Source organism: Tamandua tetradactyla, chromosome 1, assembly GCF_023851605.1.
Source record: "Tamandua tetradactyla isolate mTamTet1 chromosome 1, mTamTet1.pri, whole genome shotgun sequence".
Lineage (NCBI taxonomy): Eukaryota > Metazoa > Chordata > Mammalia > Pilosa > Myrmecophagidae > Tamandua > Tamandua tetradactyla.
Genome location: NC_135327.1, coordinates 171,417,930 through 171,444,195, shown reverse-complemented (window position 1 = coordinate 171,444,195; position 26,266 = coordinate 171,417,930). Strand labels below are relative to the sequence as shown.

The window sequence follows — 26,266 nt, the reverse complement described above, 5'->3', positions numbered from 1 at the left end:
CAGTGCCAATCCAACGTTCCCAGCTGGACCGGGAAGCCATGTGTGTGGAGGGGTCCCCGGTCACCGGCCTCCACGGCTTGGCGGACCTCCTATCCAGTTCTCCCAGCTGGCCCGGGTGACCTCGCGTCAGGGGGGGCGCCAGCCACCGCGGCTTGAGGGGACCACCTGTCCAATTCTCCCAGCCGGCCCGGGAAGGAGGGAAGGAGGGACTCCGGCCACCAGCCGCCCCGGCCCGAGGAAACGCGCGCCCCTTGGGTATCTCACCGCAGCGGATTCTCCCTGCCGGTTCAGCCTTTCCAGAATGGGGTACGCTGTCTTTTTGGTCTCTGTCGTGTCTCCGGGAGCTGTTCTGTACCATTTCTATTTCTTTAGTAGCTGTTCTGCAGGAGGAACTAAGACCCGCACGTCTTACTAAGCCACCATCTTCTCCGGAAGACCTCAGGATAGATTTTTAAAAAATTATATCTGGCTGCTAAGGCAGAACCTATTTTCTCAGAAAATGGTATATGTCCTATATAGTATCTTCTAATCAATTCCATATTTTATTGGATACCTACCAGGTGCTGGACATTATTCTGACTGCTAGGGATATAGAAATGAACTAATTGCTCTCTTGGTGCTCATGTTCTTTGGGGGGAGTTGATAACACAAATTTTAAAATGTTCAGTAAACTTTCCAGAGAATTTATGTGATAGTATTGGGAAGATAGCTACTTTTGATAGAGAGAAAGTAAATTTAAGCTGAGACTTCAGTGACTAAAGTGAATAATAGAAACCAGCTCTGATCCTCAAGATCAGGGGTAAAAGCCTTCTAGGCCATAGGAATTGTGAGTACAAAGGCCCCCAGAAGAAAGGAGCTTACCATGCTCAAGGAAGAGAAATAGGGCTGACTAGACTTGGTGAAGGGAGAGTATGAGATGATGCGATCTAGGTGATAGGCAGGGTCAAGTCATTTAGGGCTCTGTCGGCCAGGCTAAAGAGTTGAATTTTATTTTAAGGGTAAAGGGGAAGAAAAAAATTGGATGATTTTAAACAGGTATGTGAAATCCTCTAGTTTTTTTTAATTTTAATTATCATTTTCTAAAAATGATCTGTGGTGGGGAAAGGAAGGACAGTAGGGGTAGAAGCAATGTAACATATTATAAAGCTATTGTAAGCAAGAGATACTTGGTAGTTTAGACCTGGCTGCTGAGATTGAGACTCGCTGGTGCAGTTACGATTGCTCTGAAATTTGGCTGTATTACGAAAAGCATACAAATAGCGGTTGGTTTCTGAAGGAAAATAGAAAGTCGGATAGGTCTTGTTTTTTAATTTTTTAATGGGTGATTCTAAGGATGTTTATATTCTCATTGTAGGGAATGGACTAGAAAAGTGAGAAAGCTTGGTAATGTTGGGAGGGCAGGAAGATGACTGAAGAAGCATTGCCTTTGAGAAGGAAGGGAGGGAGAAGATCAGAACACAAATGGAGGACTGGTATTTGAGAAGAGCATGAACATTTGAATTTGAGCATACTATAATGATGCAGGAGAAATGGGTGTGTATGCAGGGAAGATTTTAGAAATGATCATGGGAAATGAGGGATCCTGCTAGTTGGCTTCTGTTTTCTCAAAGAAAATGATTAAGGCTATTAACTGAAAGTAAGAACTAGGGAAGAGGAATGAAGAAGTTTGTAGCGTAATGGTAAAATGCAAAAATCATTGGAGATTGGGAGAACAAGCTACCAGAGAAATGAGAGAGAAGACTACAGGTAGTGTTGAGCCCATGAAAGATGTTTTACCATATTTTAACAAATTGGGATATTTATCTTTCCTCCCTTTCAGTTCAGTAGACATAAAGTCCATGAGTATGCTTTTGCTACACCCCTGCAACTCCTCCCCCCCAAACTCAGTGCTTAAAACATTGTCTATTCTGTAGGAGAAATGGAACAAATATGAATGAGAAAAATGCAACAGAATGAATGAATGAATAAGTGATTGAATGAATGGCTACTTAGTGAAACCCTCAAGCCCAAGTATAGAGAATGTGAATGAGTGGGTCCCTGAATGGGTATTTTGGGAGGACAAAAAATTTCAGGGAGGATTTTGCAGGCTTAAGAATTGTTCATGGAGTGGGAAGTCCTTTGGCAATCTAGCTGAAAGAATAGGAGAATATGCTGAGAGCAGGATTGTCTGAATTTGTGATTTTAGCAGTAGAGCTATTTTTAGTGATGACAAGGTTCAAGGTATGCCCTGGGAACTGTGAAGTTAAAATAGAGGAAAAGTCATGGAAGAGATGGTTAAGAACTGAGAGGCCAGGGTGCCAGGAGTGTGGTCTGTATGGGCGATAATGTTGCTAAAAATAACAGGAGTTGGGGTAGAGCGACGGAGTTGGGGTAGAGCGACGGAGTTAGGTCCACGTTCTGAAGTTCTCCGTGAGGGATGAATCTAATGGTCAGATTGGCCCTATTAATATGAAAACCTGCTGTTGGTGGTCTATAATATCTAAATTCACTCAACTTCATCTTGCTGTTAGCCATACTAAAAATAATATGTTAGCTCTCCATCTCTCAGGCCACTCTTGAAGGAAGTCTTACCTTTGCATAAGCTTGTTCCAATCAGAAGATTTTTCCATTTTCTTCTTGAAATTGGCTTATGCTAGTTTTAATTCTGCCTTTGAGAATTGATTATTATATAATTTCTCAGTTTGCTATATAAAATTAATCTAACCTGCTATTTAAGTTAGTTCCTACTTTATAATAGATGGTTGACCTCTAGCTTTTGAACTAGTTATTAATTCTGATATCTTTTTGACATTAACTCTGTTACTTCCCCTTTAGGATTTGGTGCCACAATGAAAACATGTATTCTTGGCTTCTTTTTTCTTTAGTTAAACTGAAATTCTTCTAAAAATAATGAATTCTTAGTTCCCTTTGAACATGTGTTCACACAGTTTGAGATTTACTTATATTCCTGGTATTGGTAAAAGCCACATCGCTAGAAGGAACTTTAGAAATTATGTAGTTCAGTTGCTTCCTTTTAAAAATGGAGAATATGAGACCCAGAGAGGCTGAGATATATCACTGCTGACTACTTGCAGAATCTATTTCTTGGCTTCTAATCTAGCATGTTTTCCATTATATCAAATGAAGTCAGAACAATTTTTTTAATATAATAAATATTAGAGTAAATGTATTTATCATTTCCAGCATGATAGGATTTTAGGAAAGCCAGTAACCTGTAACCAAAATATCCTTGGATGCCCTTGACAATTCCTAAGGAGTTGAGAGATAGATATGTAGGACAGATAATTTCATTTTTAAGATGAGGAGAGTGTGATGAAATTACTTGCCTGAGCTCATTAAGCTAGTACTAACATTTATACTGCATGCCAGTTGCTGTTTAAATGCTTTTATATATGTTAGCTCATTTAATCTTTATGGCAATTCCGTATGTAGTTATCATTAGTTAACCTAGTTTTACGAATAAGGAAACAGAAAGGCAAAAAGGTTAAGTAACTGGTGGTGCTACACAGTGGAGCCAGGCAGTTTAGAAACTGATCTTTTAACCACTAACTTTAAGAGTAATACAAACTTGAAATTGGGTCTCGTGATTTCGAGTTGAATGTGTTCTATATTGTACTGCCTCTGTGAAAAGAAATACTGGCTGATTCAAACAGTGTGATTATATGAATGACCAGGAGATAGAGAAGATAAATTACAGAGACTGGTAGTACTTAAAATCTTCCAAAAATAAATCTGTAGGAGAGTTGGCTTTTGGATACAGGTCTTGGTAATCTGCCAAATTGGTAGAAGGGTTATGCTGTTGAAGGATAATGCTTCACCTTTTCTTAGTTATAAATGAACTTTTCTTATCCATTCAGCCCTTTGCTCAACCTCCATATTATCAGAGAGAAAGGAAGAAACAAAAAAAGGGGACCTCTTGTTGAGTTTAGATCTCCTAAACAAACACGTGATCAGTTCAGAAGCTCCCATGACAAAGGGCATTGACACTGATCTCCTTCCTTGATTCCTGACTCAAGAAGAGAGCTGCCCAAATCCATCTCTCCTGTGTAGGAAAGGCTCAGCTATCTGAAGAGACTTATGCCCAGGTGCAGGCTGCCATGGGCTGGGCCTGGCTGGCTGAGGTAAGATGAAAGTCTATCAGATTGTGCACTAATGCACAAAGCTGGCAGCATGGCTGTTGCGGATGAAACTGAAAGTACTACCACTCCTTCTTTTTTAGCTGGAACATGCCAACTCTGGTCACTTCCTCCTGCTAGGAATGGAGAGCTTTGGGTAGCTGCTTGACCATTTTCCCTCCAAGGTCCAAGTTATTGCCCTTAAAAAGTTTTTAGTCTGAAATACATCAAGGGAAAATAAGACCATCTTTTAAAAATATCTTGTAAATAATTAGGCCGCCTTTAAAAATTAGAGTTTATCTGCTTGATTCTAAATAGTCTACATTATGTGGGCATTTGTCCTGATAGTAGAATATTACAGGGTACTCATTTACAGAAATTCAGACTTATAATTTCTTACAAAAATTATATCGCCTCACAATTACATTGCCTCAGCTACAGCCATCTAAACCATCTGCAGTCCAGGCTTCTTTTCTCTTTGGGATATAACTACTGTTTTTGCCTTTGGCTTTTTGCCTATTTACCTTAGGTTGGATTTACTTTGTTTCATGAGTCACTTTTCTGGCCTCTTTTTTTTTTTTTTGAAGGTTTTACTGAGTGAAATTTCTGGGTAGGTGATTTGCCCAATGTATTTAATCTATTCACAAATTTTAGTATTAATATCCTTGCAAACAAAGGTAGGAAATAGAACAAATTTTTGCCTCTTTTATTTACATATAACCTCAGTAGCAGAAATTATTCAAAAGGTGAGTTCAGTTTTGTACAGATCCCTCCTGGGACTGGACACAGAAACAAACTGAAATAAAGCAAATTTTCAGCATGACTCGGCACAGATATTTACCCTCTCTGCCCATTAGCCTGTGGGTTAAGAGATTGGTTATTCAAGAACAGTTCGTTATTGGGGTGGAACAAACAAAAAGCATGGCATGTTTTTCATCTTAATTATCTATGCTTTAAGTTTTTTTAAATAAGTAACTTTCCATTAACTTGGCATGATTTGGATTCCACTTCAGAATTATACCTCATCTGGCTCTCTTCTGCTAAAAGACATATGACAGAAGTGGTGGTCTTTTTAGCTAGACATTTGTTCCTTATACATCCACTTTTATACAAGTGCTAGAGTCATGCCAGGAGAATAATTGTCCAAAAGATTAAACAAAGACGCTCGGAACTTTATCTGGTCATATCACTGAAATATGTCATTAGGAAAATGTCTGGTACTGAATAAAATCTTAAATCATGTAGATTAAAAATAACTTCTTGTTTCCTCTAATCATGTTTCCATAAAGAAGCAGCTTTCAAAATATGTTCTTTCAAAATAGTTCCTGGTTGAACGGAAACAAGTGTTGGGAAAATTTTCTTGCTGCAGACATATTCATTAGGGTGGTAATAGCATTGCCAAAAGGAAAGAGAACATGCCAGGGCAAACACGCTCAGTCCTGAGAACGTTCCTTCTCTGAATTCTTATCCTCGGCAATCCCGCTCCCCCCCCCCCCCCACCTCATCCAGAATTTCCACTGTTGGCATCATTATCCAGAGTGTAAATGGCTTTGCCAGAAATGCTGCCCACAGCTTGTTCAAGAACAATTTAAAGGCAGTATGCCCCTTTCTATTTATTTACTTTGTATATTTTTATAACAGTTTTAAAAGCCTAGCATAGGAAGAGATAATTTGAGTCCAGAAAGTATTTTTTGCTAAAGTTGGTCTGGCTGTACTTGTTCCTCAAAGGCAAGTTTATTAACTGTTTCTGCTTACTTAGAAATAGTCAGCAGATTTCATGGCTCTTTATGGTATTAAATACTGGATTTTTAGAGCTGAGAGGATCTTTAGAAATAGAATGTTCAGATTGAAATTTTAGAAATCATATAGCCTAACTATTTTCCTTTACAGGTAAAGAAACAGATCCAGAGAAGTGAAGTGACTTGCCCAAAGACAGAGTTGGTTCTAGAACCTATGTCCCTGTTGTTTAGTACTTTGCTCTTTCCATTCTGATTCTGCCTTCGATCTTAATAGTCATTAAAAAAAATTATTATGGCAACATATATGCAATAAAATTTCCCATTTCAAGTGTACACTTTTAAGTGTACAATACAGTGTTGAGAGCTTTTTGAATATTTTACACTTAGTAGGGACCAGGGTTTTACCCCATTGATTGCTAAAGTATGTTTATTAATATCTTCTTTGCCTCTCTGTAATCTTCTCTTAGACTCAACCAAGCCAAGACCTAGATTTGATTGAGAACAGTGTAGAAATGACATAGATTTCAAATGTAATTTTCAGATCTTGTGCAATGATGATGAGACAGTTTTGATAAACATGCGAAGCTCTTTTCACCATAGCTATTTTCTTGACCTACACCTTTAAGGTGTCCTGTGACATCAAATTGTTGAAGCTTAGTTCTTGTGTAGGAGAGACATCCCATTCCATTTTTCTTGAGTTCTGCCATCCCCCAGCCCTGAGGTGCTGGGGCCTGATTGAACTGTTCCCCTAAGTACCTCTCCTTTTTTAGGAGACAAACTTTCTCTTAAAAAAAAACCTTATAAGGTTGAAGGATGTGTATGTACACTATTACTATGTCTCAGTGGTTTCCCATTCCACTCGGAATAAAAGCCAGTGTCCTTAAACAGTCCACAAATGCTGACCTCTCTGCCCTCATCTTCTGTTCTTCCCCTTGTTCAGTCCACTTCAGTTTCACAGTCTCTTTGTTGCTCTTCAAACACATCAGACAAGCTCCTGATACACTGTGCGCTTTGCCATCCATGCTACATAGACACTCTTCCCCCTAGTTACCCAGATGGCTCACTAACCTTCAGGTCTTCAAGTCACCTTCTCAGTATGGCCCTCCTGATTGTCCTGTTTAAATTCGTACTGACAAGCATTCTATTCACTGTTCCCTTCTTTTTACTGTCTTTTCCTCCATAACACTTGCCACCTTCTAACAGCATTTAGTTTTCTAAAGAGTACAACAGGTGATTCTCATCTATAGACTATATTGGGAACTTTCCCATGGGTATTGCTTGCTTCCGTAGGTGTTAGTTTTCAGAATTGTAGCAGAGGCAGGATTTTAAGCATCAAGAAGAACAAATTAAATTCTTGTAGCTGCAAGCAAAATGATTTTCACAAGTAGAACCAGTCTCTTGAATTAAACCATGTAGTAGCTCAACATTAATGTATTCTGCTCATTGAAAAGTTTCTTGACAAGAATGATAGCAGTATATTTTATCTGTAACTAACTAATCTTGAAGACCACATTCTTTTTAACATGAGAATTTTCTGATTTTTCTTAAATGAGTTTGCATAATTTCAACAACAGCATTTAAATCTCATATGAAATGGATCTTAGTGTCTTTTCCTTGAAAAGGTTCAGCACTAGTTAATCTATGTAAAATTCTACTTTAGAATGTTTATACAGTTTTATTTTTTACTTGAAAGTTTTTCAACTACTAAAATTGCACATTGTAGAAATCTGGGAATGCTGGAAGAGTAGAAATAGAAATAATAGGGGAAATCTCTCCAAAACTACCATTAACACTTGTTTGTTTCCTCCTGGCCTTTTTTCATTGCTGATCCTATTTCTGGTATAGGAAAGGTGGGGGAGAGGTGTTGTGGTATGAAAAGTACAATGGAGAAAATATTCACACCATTAAAAATTAAACACTCAACATTTGTACATATTTATTTATTTCCAGTTTCTTTTCTATGTATGCACTTAAAAAAAATAAACCAAACATAGTATGCAAGCATAGTACACAGTCTTCTTGAAAGGGCTGTAGTGTTTGAGATTGTTATCTTTAACAACCATTTCTCAGTCTTGTTCCCTATTCCCACCGTGACCTTGACCCTGCACACTCCCTGAAATAATTAACTTCTGTAAGTTTGGTATACGTTGGCAAGTATGAGAAAAAAATATGTTCTGTAGTTGTTACCATAGAGAATATGCAGTATTTATCTAAATAGTATCATGCTGTAAGTATATCATTTTGGTTTTTTTTTTTTTTTTAACTTAGCTTGAGTTCTCTTCAGTTTGATACATGCTGGTCTCGTTCATTACCTTTAACTATATAGGACTGCCAGTGAACCACATTTACCCATAATCCTGTTGATAGGGTTGACTTTGGTTCTTGGCTTTTATAAACAGCGCTGCAATGAATATCCTGAGTCTCATTGTACGTATGTGTTAGTATTTTCCTAAGGATACATAGAAATTTTTTACCCTGTGTTTTCTCCTCTTAACATTAAAGCATGAGTATTTCCATTAGTGTATTACAATCTCTTCATAAAGCACATACATCTTTAATCTCAACTTTGTAACATTGTTAAATTACTTAATGAAAAACTTGATATGAAATAGTAATTGGACCTTTGTTTTTGAATCAGGGTAATTTAGGCATTGCATGGTCTCTGTTGATACAATAAAATATTAAAGTAGTTAAAAATACAAAGGATGTAAAAATCTAGAAGCTTGATTATTATTTAGAGTAACTAGAGCAAGCAAGGACTAGAATACCAAGGTTTTTGTATCATTCCCCATTTTCTAATGTGAGGGAAGTTTCTAGCTTTTTGGAAATGACCTCTGTGACATTTCATCCTTGAGGATCCTCCTCTGATGCCACTTCCTCTGCATCTTTCCCGACACACTCCTCTTCCCATATGTATTTCTCCCGACACTCTCAACACTTTGAACACATTATTTCTTCATGTCTCTTATCCCACTGCTGCAGTGATTCCCTCAGAATAGTGGGTTATCTTATTTATTTTTGTACGTTGAGCTAGCCCTGTGACTGATATGTAGGTGTTGCCCAAATATGTGTTGTGTGAATGAAAGAGAGAACACAGGGATTGAGAGTGAGGGAAGGCAGGGTTGGGACGTGATAGTGACGGTTGTGTTAGTAAGGAACTTCAACCCATTGAAAATTTAAGATGGAATAAAGGCAGTAAAGATGACAGAATGACAGCTTTGATGGTGGTTCTCTGCCTTGGAATATTATCATTTGCATATAGACAAACTGATTTATTTATTTAAGTTAAGAAAATAAATTTCTTTGAAATTTAAGTATCAGCATTCATTAAAGTCGAGGCTTTTTCTTGGCATAAATCAAAACACCAGATCTCTGATTTCTGCTTTCTTATCTCTGTACGTATGTTTAAAAAAAAAAAAAAAAAAAAAGATATAGCTATCTCAGAGGATTAAAAAAAACACACACACAACCAACCCACTCCTTGCGTCATTTCTTGGTTCCCCCAATTTTAGTCAACACTGGGTTTCCTGGAATGAGTAGACTAGAGTTAAGGGAAATATTTTGGTCTGTGTTCTTATGAAATTCTTTGTGGTTTGGAAGTGGTACTTCCTTAGAGTTTAAGCAGCTTCATTCATGTTCCATACACGGTATATCAGAATAATACCAGTTAAGAAGTTCAAATGCAAATACAGAACCTCCACATTTTTAGGGATTGAATAATAAAACCTTGCAAGAGAAGTGAAAGTGAGCTTAAGTTTTATGATGACACAAGTTATAAACCATTTAGTATTATAAATTTTGTTTTGTCAAGTACTTTTTAATGGTTATTTTGTATATGAGGCTGCATTGCTTCCAAAGTTTGCTTGTTTAGTATATAAAACTCTGATGTATTGTAAGTAATTAGAGCTGTCAGGAGAATATAGTCTTACTAGTAACAAAATTTAAGAGTTGAAATGAATGATTTATGAGTATTATTACCTTTTTTCAATACTGAAATTGTTTGCAGGTACTGACTTTAAAACTGTTGTCTGGATACTTTTTACTACTAATTAACATCTCTTTTTTCAGGATTCATGAATAAAATTTTCCATCCCAACATTGATGAAGCGTAAGTAACTATTTAAAAATGTTTAAATCTTAGCAACAACTGCTCTTGATGAAAGTTCATCTCTCTGATATATTTATCAGGAGATAGGACTTTATGAATGTCACTTAAACTGTTGAATCCTAGAACGATATAGTCTAAATCAGTTAGTTTAAATTCTATTGTGCACTGCTTAGTTTTTTTATTGCCACAACTGGTTCCTTCATTTCCCTTAATGTCCAGCTAACTTTTGTAATGTTCCACATCTCAATTCTCTCTGCATAAACAGTTTACAAGATTTATTATTTTCAATCCTTAAAATATTTCTCATTTCTTGAGGGTAAGGCAAACATGAATGACTGTATTATTTTTTCCGTTTTATTTCAGTTTATAAATATTAATTAACCCTTTCTTTCCTTCTGGTATTTTATAAGTGATATTTAAAATGTGACATCAGTGCATCCTGTTTTGTACTTCTAGTGTGGTTGCGAATACATGTTTATTGGACTGCAGTTTTTTCTTGTCATGCCACTGGGTGTACACAGACACATGCATACCCGTACATGGGAGGTGTTCTGAACCCTATGTGTGTGTAGGTAGTTTCCATATATTATGCCTGTTTATCTTTTAATACTCCAATGTGTGTTTGCTAACAGTCGTCATATTCAGGAATTGAATATTAATGCAATACTTTTAAGCCTTTTTCCCCCTTCTGTTAAAGGGTCCCATCATCTAGGATCACATACTGCATTTAGTTGTCAGATTTCTTTAATCTACTTTAATCTGAAAGAGTTCCTCAGCCTTTCTTTGTCTTTTCTAAAATTAACATTTTTGAAGAATGGAGAGCAGTTATTTTATAGAAAGTCCCTCAGTTAGGGTTTGTCTGATGTTTTCTTAAGAACAGATTCAGGGTATACATTCATGTCTCAGGGTTTTGCATACCAATTCACAGCAAGGTCTGTCTGCCCCTTGTTGCCGGTGTTAGTTTCATCACCTTGTTAAAGTGTTGTCTGGTTTCTCCAATGTATAGTTGATATTTTTCCTCTGTTAGGAGACACTTAGGATCTTGTAAATATTCTGTCCCTTATTGTACTTTCCCCCAATTGGGATTCTTTTTAACAAAGCTATTAGAAGTATGATTTAATGCTTTTCCTTGATATAAAACTAGTTGCCAGATACATGCAACTAACTTTCTAATTTTTAAAAAAATGCCATTCTTTCCATCTGTTTCAGGTCAGGAACTGTGTGTCTAGATGTAATTAATCAAACTTGGACAGCTCTCTATGGTGAGTTTGGCCATGTAATATTTTTCGGAGATGTTGAGACACTGCACTGCCTAAAATGTTGTTTGGCTTTTCTTCTCTGGTTTAAGATGTTTTGTTGGGAACGGGAAGGGATTTCCCTCAATGGGAAAGTTTGATCAATGAAAAATTTATTTTCTCTTAGTACAAATTTCAGTATATCAGTGGAAGTTTAAAATGATCTTGTAAGATTCTGAATTTGAGGTATAGTGATATACATCTGCATACACCCAATATGCAAACCTTTTGTATTTGTGTATATTCCCAAGCACATTGCATACAAGTTTTTCCAAAAAATGCCTTTTTGGAAAAACCATTAGGAATGTCCCCGAAAATGAGATGAATGATATGTTAAGATATTTGAAGGCTTGTCTGTTTCAAAAGCTAGATTTTTTTATGATGAAGCAAAGAGTGATTTAACTCTACCTTTAGTGCTAAAACTGACGTCTCGCCTCTTTCAGTGAATCAGCAAACTAATTGCCCATATCTGCAAGATATTCTGCTAAATGCTAGAGAGAAATCTAGGGAATATCAGGTCCCCTCTCCCTGAGCTTGTAGCCTGGTTGGGGAGCTAAAAATACTTTTAAATAATTTAAAGTTAATTAGGGATGCAACAAATAAATTTGTTTATTCCTCTACATGTCAAAATCCTCAGTCTTCGCAGCGTCTCACTGCTCTCATGCCCCTACCCCTGTGAATCTTCCTCTCCCCAGCTGGAAATAATCTCTGGGCACTTTTATACCTTTTATACATTTTATACTTCTTTTTTGTGGCCCTCTTTTGCATTCTACCTTGTATTAGTTGTTGATGCCCATGTTTTTGTGTGTATGTGTGCTAGTAGCTTATTTCCTGCCTTAAGGGCTGTCAGGGTGCATGTCTGATTTGTCTTTATGGTCCAGGGCTCCTAGGATGGTGCTTCTCACCAATATGGATTTAAAGAATGAGTGATACAGATAACAGTTGCTGAGTGGTGCAAGGAAAGGAGGGAAAAATCACTTCAGGTTAGTATTAACAGGATGGCTTCCTCTTTTGAAGAGTAGTAAGACCTCTAAATGGTTTAAGATAGGTAAGATGTTTTATTGCAGACACAATCTGCAAGTCACTTTTACCAGACATATTTGTGCTAGGATGACAGAGTAGAGCTTGGTCACCATCAGCCCACAATTAACCTTGTTTTTTCCCCCCTCCTAATTTTACCATTCAAGAATTATTTCTTCTTCCTGGAATTATCCCCACCATCCCCAATCCTTGTATAGCTAGCATCTTCTTTTCTCACCTCAAGTATCACTAATTCAGAGAGACCTTCTTTCCTAATCACTTGATCTAAAATACCACCCTCCTCCCATTATAGCACAGCACCCTGCTCTGAATAAATTTTTTAAACCAGTATTTGTTTATTGTTTATCTTGCCCTATAAGATTGTAAGTTTCATGGGAGGAAGAACTTTGTCTTGGTCTCATCTGGGTATTACACCCATTACTTAGAACAGTGCCTAGTTTACAGTAAGGGTTCAGATATTTATTGAATTAATGAGTGAATTGATCAGGCCCAGGACTGTTTAGCATGAGAGTTCTAGGGACATGATAACTTATAAGGATGTGAGGCTGTAAGAGAGAATGGATACTCTGAAGTTGATTAAATGAATTCTTTTTAAGATGTCTTTTTGGTAAAAATGTCTGGCAGGCTGCCTGAAATATCTGACGGAATGATGTATTTTCTTAAACTACAGTCACATTTCAGAAATGTACAAATCAAAATACTACACACTGGTTCCAATTACAGCCGAGTAAGTTGGACTTCAGTTTCCCCAATTTTTTTTTTTTACCATTGACCATGAAAGCTTTGTGGAAGAGGTTTGCTAATTCTCAAATAACTTATGTCTCAAACAGATTTTTAAAAAATAGCAGCTTTATTGAGTTATAATCCATGTACCATATGGTTAATCAATTTAAACTGGACAATTGTTTTTTTGGTATATTCATAGATATGTGCAATCACCACCACAGTCAATTTTAGAACATTTTTTCGCCACAACAAAAAAAGCCTTTAGAGGTGCAAGTGTAGTTCAGTGGTAGAATTCTCGCCTGCCATGCGGAAGACCTGGACTCAGTTCCCGGCCCATGCATATCCCCCCCCCCCCATTCACAAATGTTGCTGCAATAACAGGATATTCACATGGGAATAAGAATGAACTGTGACCCCACCATACAGCATATAAAAAAATTAAATAAAAAAATTTAAAATTAAGCATAGAATTCAGGAAAAGAAACCTTTAGCTATCACCCTCCCTATTTTGCCATTCTCCCCCCAGCTCCCGACAGCCAGTAATCTATTTTTTGTCTCTGTAGATTCATCTGTTCTGGACATTTCATACAAATGGAATCATGTTATGTGGTCTTTGGTGACTTAGCATAACATTTTGAGGGTTCATCCTTATCATTGTATGTATCAGTACTTATTTTTTTAATTGCAGAATAATATTCCATTGTATGGAGATACCGTATCTTGTTTCTCCATTCATCTACTAATGGACGTTTGGGTTGTTTCCCACTTTTTGTCTATTAACGAATAATGTTGCTCTCATCATGTGCAAGTGTTTGTGTGGATATATGTTTTCATTTCTTGGAACATACTCTTGGGTATATACCTAAGAGTTAAAATGCTAGGTCATAAGATAACTCTATATTTAACCATTTGAGGAACTATGAGACTGTTTTCCAAAGTGGCTGTACATTTTACATTCCCACCAGAAATGTATGAGATTCAGAACAGATTTTAAAGCAGAAAGCCACAAGTACTAAGGGTTGATCACGTTTATAAATTGTTGAACTATGTTCTTTTTTTTTTTAGTGTTTAAAAAATATTTTTCTTTATTAATTTCCAGATAAATTATTAATGGTGTAAAAAAAGTGGTTCATTTCAATCAAACCCTGTCAAATGTATTCAGTTTTCTTATTTAAGAGAATATAATATTTCCTATATGATAAAATCTGGTATTAATACCTTTGTTATAGAGTAAAACCATAAGTTCTTTTTAAAATTTTCTTTTTGTTAGTTAGCAAGTTGGTCATATTAAAGTAATTCTAAAAGAGATATTTGTATTTAGCCGGGTCTCAAAGAAAAGTATCAGTTGTATCATTTGTTTGCCTTAATATACTTCTATATATTTCTCTCTCTTATATAATGTCTCAACCAGTGATCATTGGTTAATCTCTCATTATTATTATAGCCCAGGATTTAGAAAAAAATCGTTTATTCCTTTGGCTATGCATTTCACTTGATTTAAACTCTGACTTTGTGAAATGCTTGGAAATAATTTTGCATTGAATTAGTAAAAAGAGAACGAAGAATAAACTCATTTCAAAGTTATACTAATTTGGAGAAGCATTTACATCTCAGTGCTTTTTTTTATTTGTTAATTTAAAAAAATTAACAACAAACAAAAATATTAACCTATCATTCCATTCTACATATATAATCAGTAATTCTTAATATCATCACATAGTTGCATATTCATCATTTCTTAGAACATTTGTATCGATTTAGAAAAAGAAATAAAAAGACAACAGAAAAAGAAATAAAACGATAACAGAAAAAAAAAAGATTATACATACCATACCCCTTACCCCTCGCTTTCATTTATCACTAGCATTTCAAACTAAATTTATTTTAACATTTGTTCCCCCTATTATTTATTTTTGTTCCATATGTTCTACTTGTCGCTTGATATGGTAGATAAAAGGAGCATCAGACACAAGGTTTTCACAATCTGAAGTATGTTCTTGTATTGCCTTGCAAAGTGTTTAATAAATAACAAATCAAATTGGTCAAAGTAAAGTTTTGAAAATAGACTTCAGTAATACATGTATATGAGCTGTCATAAATGTGTTCCATAGCGAAACTATGGACATACTAACATTATAGGTCAGTGTAGGAAACTGTGAAGAAATATTTTTAGGGTATAGTCAAAAGGAAGTATACAGAGCGTGGGAGGAAGGGTTTTAACATTTTGTTCAAAACCCAAACTGTTTCTCAAGAAAATTTAATATTTCTTACGTGGAAGGTTTTAGGAGCAGGTAAATACAATATAAACATGTACTATTAGAAAGGGTTGATTCGGGTGACCATAACATTTCTTTTAGATTTATCTCATCTTTGGGTCTAAGTTTAATTTTTTTTTTTTTAATGTGGGCAGGCACCGGGAATCGAACCCAGGTCCTCGGGCATGGCAGGCAAGCATTCTTACCTGCTGAGCCACCGTGGCCCGCCCTCTAAGTTTAATTTTTATTGCAAGCTTCTAAAGCCTCTGACATTGAAAGTCAGTTCATCATTAGTGAATTCTGAATCACTCAGTTTCCTGCAGTGATTCTTGAGAGACTTTAGTTCATAGGACAAAAAAAAATCTTATTTAACACTAAATTACAGATAGGAGAAAGTAGTGTGCTAAGATACATATTCAATTGAAAAGCAAAATGCTTAGCCTGGGAATCAAAACTTGTTTCAACATCTCTACTGTATAATATGGTAAGAAGTATACTTGGCCCCAGGGCATTTACTGTGCAATGGATGGACATATTTGTAGGATAATAATTCCCAGTTTTAATTTCAGATTTGTACTTATCATAACCTTGATATTGGAGAATGGTCATATTAGTAGCAAATTTAGTCCTATGTCCTTCCCTACCCCACAAAAGAAAATTTATTTCTGGTAGCCCATTTGACTCAGCTTTGCTTCTGACCTCATCCTGTTTTCCTTTGCCATGTGTGCACACAGTTTGTTCATTCAGAAGCTCCAAATTGGTGTGACTGTAATCATCTAGTAACTAAATTTTCTGTTGTTTAACCTTGCAAGAGAGCTAATTATAGTGGGTAGTATGGTTAATTTTGTAATGATGCTTGTCATCAGTATGAAGTTATCTATTAAGTATGAATTGAGTGTCTAACATGTCTCTTGTAATATTAAAAGGAAATTAGCAGATGTCGTCACAAAATTGATTCATTTTGACTTCCTGTTTGATAACATGTTCGTTTGTTTTAGTCTTTCCTACTCTTCCAAACAACAACGATAAGAACTGTGGAAAACTTTTAAAATTCAGTGAGGGCTACATCAAGAATCACAGCTCCATATAACCAAAGAGATCTGCATTCCAGTTTCAAAAGCAACTATAATTTTAAGGACTGCTGTAAGGAGACTTAAGTTTGTTATGCCATGGCTTAAGCACCCCTTCTGTTTTCCTCTTTACTCCGATATATTTTTTATTTCTGGTTGGCTTATTGACCTATATTCCTGGGGCTCAGGAACCTTCATTGCAATACAGCTTTAATCCCCCCATCACCCTCCTGGGCCATTCATACTTGACTTCTGAAAACTGTGTTTATCTCTTCAACTTTCATTTTATTCATTTCTAGACTAACATGATGAATTTCTTTTTCTGTGGATTAAGTTGTGGACAAGTAAGGTGGAAGGCTTAATTTTCTTATGAAATTGGAAAGTGTGCAATTCTCAACCTTAGGCTTGCTAGCCAATTGACTGGATACTCCCCCTTTTATTTTGCTGATGAGAAAAATCAACACTTGGGAAATTACTGGAGTCATCCAGGCAATCAATAAAAGACAAAAGAAGTTAATAGCATAGAAGGAATGCTGCAGCGACTTTGAGATTAGACAAGAGAAACAAATTTTCTTTTACCCAGTATTTGGAAAATTAAAAGGGCATAAGTTTATTAATAATACTACCCCGTGGTCTAATAAACTTACGGTCTCCCATGTTGGAAGTAGTTACCCCATCCCTTCTTTCAGTCAGGTAGCCTGTGAATCTTCCCAAACAATTCAAATTTTGGCTGAAGGAAATTGTAACTTAAAACAGTGCTTTGTGTTGGGTTCATATATGCTGTGTTTTTAGACGTTTTATTATAGTTTACACAGACAAGAAATATATGTTATCTGTCTGATTGGCCAGTTGCTGAACAAGTTTGAGAATTCAATATTGACCCATCCATTTTGGAATCACAAACATCATTCTGCCTTTGAAACACCTGGATATCATTATGAGTCCCCTGAACAGAGGCCAGGTAGAGTAATTTCTTTCCACTTCTGCGTAAGAAATGTCAGCTGTAGCTGATAAGAAATAGGCTGAGTTTGGAATTTGATGGTTTCAGTAGTACGTAGCTGCAAGACCCACCTCCTTTATCTGTCTGCTTGGAGATCTTCAGATGTAATGGTATGATGTGGCTCAAGAGTCAAATTATCAGCCATATACAGAAACACATGAGTTCTTCATGGGTTTCACAGCTTAGTGAAAATTCATTAACGATATTCGATTCACTGGTATTGTTAATGCATTAGAAACATGAGGTGGTCTGAACTTTGTGGATAGTGGGACATGAGCCAGCCAGGCTGTGGCCTTAGAGGACAGTGACAGCTATGTTTGTCTTTCTTTTGGACCATAGTTTCAGGGATCAATCTTGATCATATGGACAAGCAACCCTGATTTATTTTCTCTTCTTTTCTTTTGATCACTGTGTATAGGTAAAGTCTTCCCCGTGCATGTTTATGTGGTTTGTATAATTGCATGAAGTGTTATATCTTATGTTTTCCTTACATTAAGGACAAACTGAATTGTTGTCTAGTAATTAAAAAATTAATAGTGAGTTTTAATATGAGCTAAAAGAATACCTAACTACTTAATTACATATTAACTGCCCTCATTTTTGGAAGGTTAATATCAAATCCTTTTGCCATATTTTAGCTTGTAGTCTCTTATGGTGAGCAGGGTCACATCAGGTTTGAACTAGGATGAATGACCTAAAAAGTACCTAAGTAAGGTGGGTAATGTTTTAAGATTGCCATGGCACAAGGGCAATGTTTTGATGCCCACGAACCTGTTTTCTTCATTCTGATTTATCCAACATAGTGTTCAGTTTCTTCTGCAGATTTCTACAGTTTAGGAACATTGCAGGGAAGGGGCTGCAATTAGGCAACAAATGGGAAGTGATTTTCTGTGTGGTTGGCATGCTGTAAAACAATCCATGTTATGTAACTGCACACCTCAGGTTGGTGACCTGATGATCTGGCACTTGGCACAATGTTTTTGGTGTGCTTTCAGATTTTAGTACCCTAAGTTTTGATTTTACCTTTTCCCACATGTAAGAGAAGTAATACTTTTTAGTGTAGAATACTTATAAACTATAATATTGCCACTAAGCAAGATTAAGTATAAAATATTATGTACGTTGCAAAAATTCACCAAGTTTTTGACTACTAATTCTTCCTAATTCCTACTCTAATTATTCTACTTGCTTTGTTGTTGTTGCGAGAAGGGAGTCGCCTCTCCCCTTCTTGCATAACCCTCTTTATCAGGACTTTATTTTGTTTATAAAAGATCCTCATGGACTCACATAAAAACATATGTATGAACCTTATGAGTTCAACCTTTTGTATATTTTGTCCACACGTAAGACCCTCACAGTTAAGTAATTTTATATGTTCTTCTATTTTCCCTGGGCGGTGGTACTATACTGAGCCCCAGTATACCATCCCTTTCTGAATCAGAGTAGCCATCTCTTGGCTGACTTTCTAGGCTCCAAACTCTTGCCTTTGTAATCAGACAATGTTTCCTTTAGAAATCACTCAGGGCCATTTCCCATCAAGATTAAATTCTCCTTGCTCTCATTCAGAAGTCTTCATTCTCTGGAAGCATGCTATCTAAGCACTTTTATATTTCACCGTCCTTCTCAGTATGTTCCTCCTCTGCTGTGGAGTGGAGAATCACTGGCTACAAACTACTGTAGCCACTACTCTCTAAGGTCTTTCCCTGCTCTGTAATTCAGTAGGGCTGAAAGGAGAGGAAAAAAATAAAAGTCCCACTGATAAGTGGAGGGATAAAAAGATGGATCAAAAAAAATGTGAGGGGTCAATTCTAGTGATCTGGAACTAATGTTTAGCTCTGGAACTTAAACGCATCTCCTCTTCTCCTGAGCTTTTAGCCCTTAAAGTCAACACTTATGGCTAAGTTAGTTGGGGTTACCTGGGAATTGTAACTATGTTATCCATTTCTTTGATTTCTAGAGAAAATCAGGAGCTGACCTTTCAAAAGGTCAGTTTCTTTCCTGATATCATAAAGAATTGTAATGAATTCATTAGGAATTGCTTAGGAAGTCAAAAATTTATAATAAGTGTTCAAACTAAGGCTAACCATAAATTTCGTTTCATTTGGTAAGTTTTTTTTTGGGGGGGGGTCAGGGATACCTACTATATGTAGAAAAAAAATAGCCAATTTTTAATAAGATTAAAACAGGACAAATAGTATTTCCAGATTTCTTCTGGTTACGGCAAGCAGCGAGTCTGGGAAACTGGCTGAGTCCATGAAATAAAGAAGAAAAGCCAAATTAACTTCTTTCTAGAAATTTGAAGCCTAGGAATAAGGGTGTTGTAGTCAGCCTAGGTGTTAGGAGAAAGGAGCAGGTTTTTAAGAAAACAATTTTAGTTATGTTGAGCTTGATAAAACTGTTAATATAAATGACCCAATTGTAAAAAATTGTTATCAGGTTAGACTTATTTGTTTGAAAGTTATAAAATGATGAGCTTCTCAGAGTATGAAGCTAATTCTTTAAAATAGAAATATCACAGATTTGATGCTGCTGTGCAAGTGACTCATATCTTTACAGTTTTTTGTTTGAGGTTTGTCTTTTAAAAGAAGAAATCCAGGTTCTGAGCATCTGTGGGACAAAGAGTAGAATTAGTAAAGGGTATGGGGTAACTGGCTATTAAGAAGGGAGGAATAACTTTGATGACTCTCAGTGCCTAGCCATCACTGTCACTGCATAGTATTGTGATGGTGTTTTCTGAATTATAGCATGTTGGATGTTAAATCTGAAAAATAAATAAAGTTGATGCTAGTAAAAGTCCCCCAGATGACTGCTGTTTGTTAATTGTGGTTCCTTGTGGGACTGACGGCTTAAAGCTTTGCATGTCCATAGAGTTTTAACCTCAAGATAGCAGCATGCTTTATATAAAAAGTTTCCATTTTAATTTTCAAAGGAAACATAGAAGTAACTTCTGGTCACTGGTTCATAGAAAAAAATCAAGAATAAAATATGAGATATGTGGTTCATCCCTTTTCTGTGTTTTCTCTTTTAAGCCATATACACACAGTGTCATCTTACTGAGAGTCATCTGGGATGAGATAGCTTTCCTTTAAGAATAGGTGCATTTTTTCCAGTCTGACTCATTTTAATTTGCATTCCTTGAGGGATATGCATAGCTGAAATTTCAACTCTTTGAATATGTAATATTTGTATTAATATTTCAGTCTAATCCTTTGTACAGTTTGAGGCACATTTTATGGTCATTTTTGGTAATGTGTAATTCTTCTTTGTAAGGACGAGCAGTACTATACTTCTCTTTTTGCAGATGAAGAAATTGAGATGCAGAGAGGAAGAGACCTACCTAAGATCAAAGAACTCAGTTGGAGGCCCAAGATTAAATTTGTGGTCTTTTAGGTTTTTTATTTGTTGTTCACCACCACAGAGCCAGCTTCCCTTTTGCTGGAGACAGTTCAGCCTCATGGAATTTGCATTGCCAGATGGCTGCAGTGTGTTAGGTTACCACGCTCTTTACTCTAAAGCAGCCCTTTAACATGTGCCTCTAAGACAGATGCACGTTTTCTTGCCTGCAGTTTGGTATACCTCCACTTGGAGGAAGCGATGGTGACAGTAGTGTGCAAAAAAGAAAGATGCGAGAGTCAGAGAGGGCTATGGATTTGTGGTAAGTGTGAAAGGTATTAAACTAGAAAAACTTCTGCAGCTCAGTCTCATGCTGAGCCTTGAACATTTTCTTGAGCCAAAGAACCCATAAACAAAGATCTCTTTCCAGTTGGTCTTTTAGGATAAGGGATGTAGAGGGCAGAGATTATTTCCTGGCTGTGACTTATGCAAACACACATAAACACACATGCACGCACGCACGTTCAGATGCCAGCCAATCCTAATTCAGAATCCCTGGAGTAGGTGTGAGATCTCAGCATGCGTATTTTAAAGACACCCTGGAGGTAATTTTTTGTGTGTGTGCTGTGAGGTAGGGGTCACATTTTATTCTTTCCCGTGTGACTATCACACTATTGCAGCACATAGGTAATTCTTAATGACGCTCAACTAGGACCTCCACTTACCCAAGAAAAACTGCTGTAGAATTTGTGGGGTAAATGATGCAGCTTTTGATGAGAAATCAGGGTGAATTGGGTGTTTTTTTTTTTAATTAAGTATTACTAAAAATCATTAATGTATGTGCCTAAACTGAGGTATGAGGGTTGTAATAGAAACATTAATAATCTAAGATCAGCTGTGGAACATCTGAAGAATCACCCTAATGGACCATATTTTAGTAACTAGTGAGTCTAAGGCAGAAATAGGAGCTATTTGCTCATCATAAATCATCCTTCACAGAGACCTTGGGACTTCCTTAAAGCCTGAAGGCAGCCAGTATTAGAACACAATCTCTAGATTGTGTGGCTCTAACCTTTTACAAAAGTTGAAGGTTAATGATTTTACATAAAAATCTTTGAACTAAAATACGTGTTCTAGTTTGCTAAAGCTGCCAGAATGTGAAATACCAGAAATGGAATGGTTTTTAAAAAGGGGAATTTATTAAGTTGCAGGTTTGCAGTTCTAAGACCATGAAAATGTCCAAATTAAGACATCAAGGGTAAGATATGTTAACTCCAAAGAAAGGGCTGATGAAGTTTGGAGTTTCTCTTTCAGCTGGGAGGGCACATGGTGATGTCTGCTAACTTTCTCTCCTCATTCATAAGGCTTCCCACCAGGACGTTTTCCTTCTATTCCCCAAAGGTCTATGGCTTTATGGACTCTGTTGGTTCTGGTGGCTCTAAAGCTTTTCCCAAAATGGTTCCCCCTTAAAGGAATCCAGTAAGCACCCCCACCTTGAATTGGTGGAGACACATTACCATGGAAACCATCTAATCATAAATTACCACTACAGTTGCATGGGTCACATCTCCATGGAAACAATCAAGAAGGCCCCACCCAGCAATATTGAATGAGGGTTAAAGGACATGGCTTTTCTGGAGTACATAATAGCTTCAAACCAGCACAATATGTTTTTTACTATTAGCAATCAATTCTATGGGAAAAAACTGTTCATTATGATTAATTTACCTTAAGATAATCATCTTTATTTCATTTTTGATTTATAGTTTAGTCTCTTCTCCCAGCATATTTGTCCTGAGTGGAGATTTTTTTCCACCCCTGCATATTCGAGAGATTTCTTTTAGACAGACTCTCAGTAGTAACCACTCTGACAAGCCACTTATAGGAATTCTTTACCACTTTAAAATGCCCACAGCCTTAACATTCTGGACTCCAAAGTTGTCTTCACTGGAAACTGGGCTCCTTGCTTTTCCTTTTCTGCTTTTCTGTTTTATAGGTATGACCCAACATATCCATTAGGTATATCAAGAGTGTACTAATGCAAGAAGAGAGAAGAAATGGAAAGAAAGAATCAATAATTGAGGATTATTTAATTTGTTTGGAACCAATACCCTAGGCAGATCCCCTGATCAGTAGCTTGAGAAACTTAAAATGGGGGAGGGCGTAAAATCTCTTCCTGGAACACATGAAACACCTAGTTATGAAATAGGCCATCTTTGTGATATTTCTTAACCCTGAAGCGTTGCTGATTGTTACTTAAAGATAATAAAGCCTATATCTTATTGTGATTTTTTTATTGTTATTTGATAGGAGCATTCAGTTGCTAATGATTATAATCAATCTGTAATGATAATGTGACTAGAGAAACCCCGACCCTGTTCACTGTGTACAGTTATCTGTGAATAGCAAGATATTACTTCCTGTGGTTGAGCTGCTCCAAGACAAGCATAGTGCCTCTGAAATAGCACAGTTCGGCCACAGAAATCCCTGAAAACCCTCTGCTGAGAGACCACCCTGCTGGCCTTGCACTTGTGAGAAAGGGAAACTTTGGTGGAGGGGGCTGAGAGCCATGTACCTTCTCCAAATTTGGCCAATGAAGGTATGAGATTTTCACACAGAGAACTTGTGCCATCACAAAGGTTGAGAAGTGTTCATTATATATGTTAACAGAGGCAGCATAGTGGTTAAGTGCAGGTTTGAAACCCAGCTCCTTGGTCAAGTTTAACCTCTCTGTGCCTCAGTTTCTTCATTGTAAAATGGAGATAGTTGTAATACCGACCTCACTGACTAGTGATTGAGTATGTAAATGTAGAGTGCTTAAAAGTTCCTTGTTTGAGATATTGCAAAAATCATCACTGTGTATACAAAATTTACCTCAAAAGAAAGAATAGCGAATCAATATTAAACTCTACTTAATGAAATGCATGCTGAAATGTTAAGGATGAAGTGCACTAACTAATGTCTGCAACTTTGAAATTCCTCCTAAAAGTAAAATGAATTGATGGATGGATAGATACGAGATAAAGACTAGCAAAATGTTAATAGCAGAATTCTAGGTGCTGGATATATATGTTCACTGAATATGGGAAAATTCCATAGGCAAAAAAAAGACTAAAATATTTTTAATATCAAATCAAACACCACATAGGCACATATACTAAAGTTATAAAGAAAAGCAACATAATGAGGAAATATAAAATATTCAGGATGGGTTGACCTCTGAGGGAGAAGAAAAGTGAAGGAAGTGAAGATCATAGGCAGGGGCTTCAGAGTTCATGACAATGTTCCTTAAACTGATTCATAATTAACTCATAATCTGGTTAGTAAGTATCAGTTGTTCAATCATGCTTATACTTTGCATATATTTTCAAGTATTTTTTTGCTGTCCTCAAAATTTAATAGAAACCACAATGGGGAGGAGGAGAACCTCTGGTGATACCTGTTTAATAAATAGTCTTGGGCTCGAAAAAAAAAAAAGTACCTTGTTTACAGTAGTTGCTAAGTAAATGTTAACTGTTCCTGCTGCCATTACTGTTACTGTTATTACTGCTAATGTAACTATTATTAACTCCTCTGAGATCATGTTCAATTTGTCAAACTTCCATGGCCCCTTTTTTCTTCTTAATTTGCTCAGTTGACATTTTCTTAAAACTTCAGTGGTGTTCTTAAGTGGCATTTTCTACCACTGCCCTGTTCCAACCCAGCACAACTCTAAGACCAAAGAGCACACTAGACAGAAGATTACCCATGAGTTTAATCAGGGGCTTCTGGACAGGAGGAAGATTTTCTCAGTGGTGGCGGGTTGGGAGATGGACATCTGAACTCCACCCAAAGCCGAGAGAGAGGGAGGCATGCCCAGAGAAGCGCTTATAAAGTCTAACAGTCCAGGAGATTTGGTTACAGTGGAGTTTGAGCAGACTCCACTGTAGATTTGGTTGTTAGGGGAGGGAGTTTGGTTTACATTCTTTGACCTGTAACATCTGTCTTGGTCATGTAGGTGGAGGGGTGACTTGCTCTCAGATGGAGGAGGGGGCAGGGCCTGGACCCTGGGTCCTTCCAGCCCTAATGAACCCAAATGCCCCACAAGCACACACACAAAAAGAAAATAGAGGAAAAGAACAATTTTTCAGATATTTTTTATTAACCATTACATACATATACAAAAGTAGAGAAGATATATTTACAGGATAATGTTATTTTTTGAAGTAAAATGCCATTTAAAGTGTGAAAAGTAGAAATTGAGCTTATTGCCTTGACATAACTTTTTGAAATAACTTTTTATGCGTACGCACTGCCCATAGCTGTAATTCTACGATTTTATGGCTTTTTTTCCACCTAGCTTTAGATAAAACATAAGTATTTGTCTCTGTTCTTTCCAAATAGTTTTGTACAATAAATAATTTTGTTGAATATGTTGCTTCTTTTTAAAAAAATATTATAAATAAAACTGCATTGAAAATCTTCCTGCATATAGTTCAGGAGTTGTCTTGGAAAGTTGTTTTTGTTTTGCTTTTTCAGTTAGCAGTTTCAGCCTTGTTGCCAGATAAATCAGAGTCTTACTATGTCAGTCTTTGGGACTGTTCTGAAGTTGACCTTTATGAAGGTGAAATAGCCCAAATTTATGTAATAATACCAAGTCCATAATTCAAGGTTGTAGGTAAACCTGCTCTTGTCCATGTGTGGTGTATGAGAACAGTGCTATGTTGGCTGTCAGTGTACTGTCTGTAATAGCATTCTCGAAGCATGTGTTGTCCAATACAGGATTTACTAGCCATGTGTAGTTTTTTAAATTAATACTAGATAGAATGAAAAATGCAATTACTCAGTGAAGTTAACCGCATTTACAGTGCTTAGTAGCTGCATGTGGCTACCATGCTAAATAGCAGACATGAATACTTCCATCACAGCAGAAAGTGCTATTGAATAGTGCCACTTCAGATTCTTCTCTAACTGCTCAGTTTCTTAACCTCACAGTGTTTAGGAAAAGTCACCTCTAATTTGTAGGATTTTCTAGAGCAGAGGTCTGCAAACTTTGGATGTATATTATTGTATGTGAAGTTTTGTTGTAACACATGCACATAGATTGCTTACTGTTTATGTGTGGCTGCTTTTGTACTACAGTGGCAGAATTGAGTGTTAAGTAGTTACAACAAATACCACATATGACCCACAAAGCCTAGTCTGGCCCTTTATGAAAAAGTTTGCCATTTTTTTATCCAGAGCATTTCTCAACCCAGCACTGTTGACTTTGAGCTACGTAATTTGAGGGCTGTCCTGTGCATTGAAGGATGTTTAGCGGCATCCCTGGCCTCTACCCTGCTAGATGCCAGTGGCATTGCATACCTTTCTGCCCCTAATTGTGACAATCAAAAATGTCTCCCAACAAAGTCAGATGTAACCTGGGGAGTAAAATCACCACTGATCTAAAGTGATATGTTTTAACAAAGCATTTATTTATTGTAATACTTAGAGTACTCACTCTGAAAAAACTTCCATTCTTTAGAACAGCAGAATAAATTACAGTTTTTTGTACCACTATACTTCAGCGTTCCCTCCAGAAACAAAAACGTAAACAGAGAGCAGA

The 26,266-nt window shown here is 36.6% G+C and overlaps 1 protein-coding gene across 5 annotated transcripts in view; it reads left to right on the top strand.

The window, feature by feature from the left end:
* UBE2H (ubiquitin conjugating enzyme E2 H) overlaps positions 1–26,266 on the top strand; it is a 152,075-nt gene that overhangs the window by 114,627 nt on the left and 11,182 nt on the right. For all 5 annotated transcript variants that reach the window (XM_077130488.1, XM_077130442.1, XM_077130515.1 and 2 more), the window contains 2 exons: positions 9,923–9,962; positions 11,172–11,224. In XM_077130488.1, the coding sequence (XP_076986603.1) occupies positions 9,928–9,962; positions 11,172–11,224 (88 nt within the window). In that variant the 5' untranslated portion in view covers positions 9,923–9,927. The remainder of the gene's footprint in view (positions 1–9,922; positions 9,963–11,171; positions 11,225–26,266) is intronic.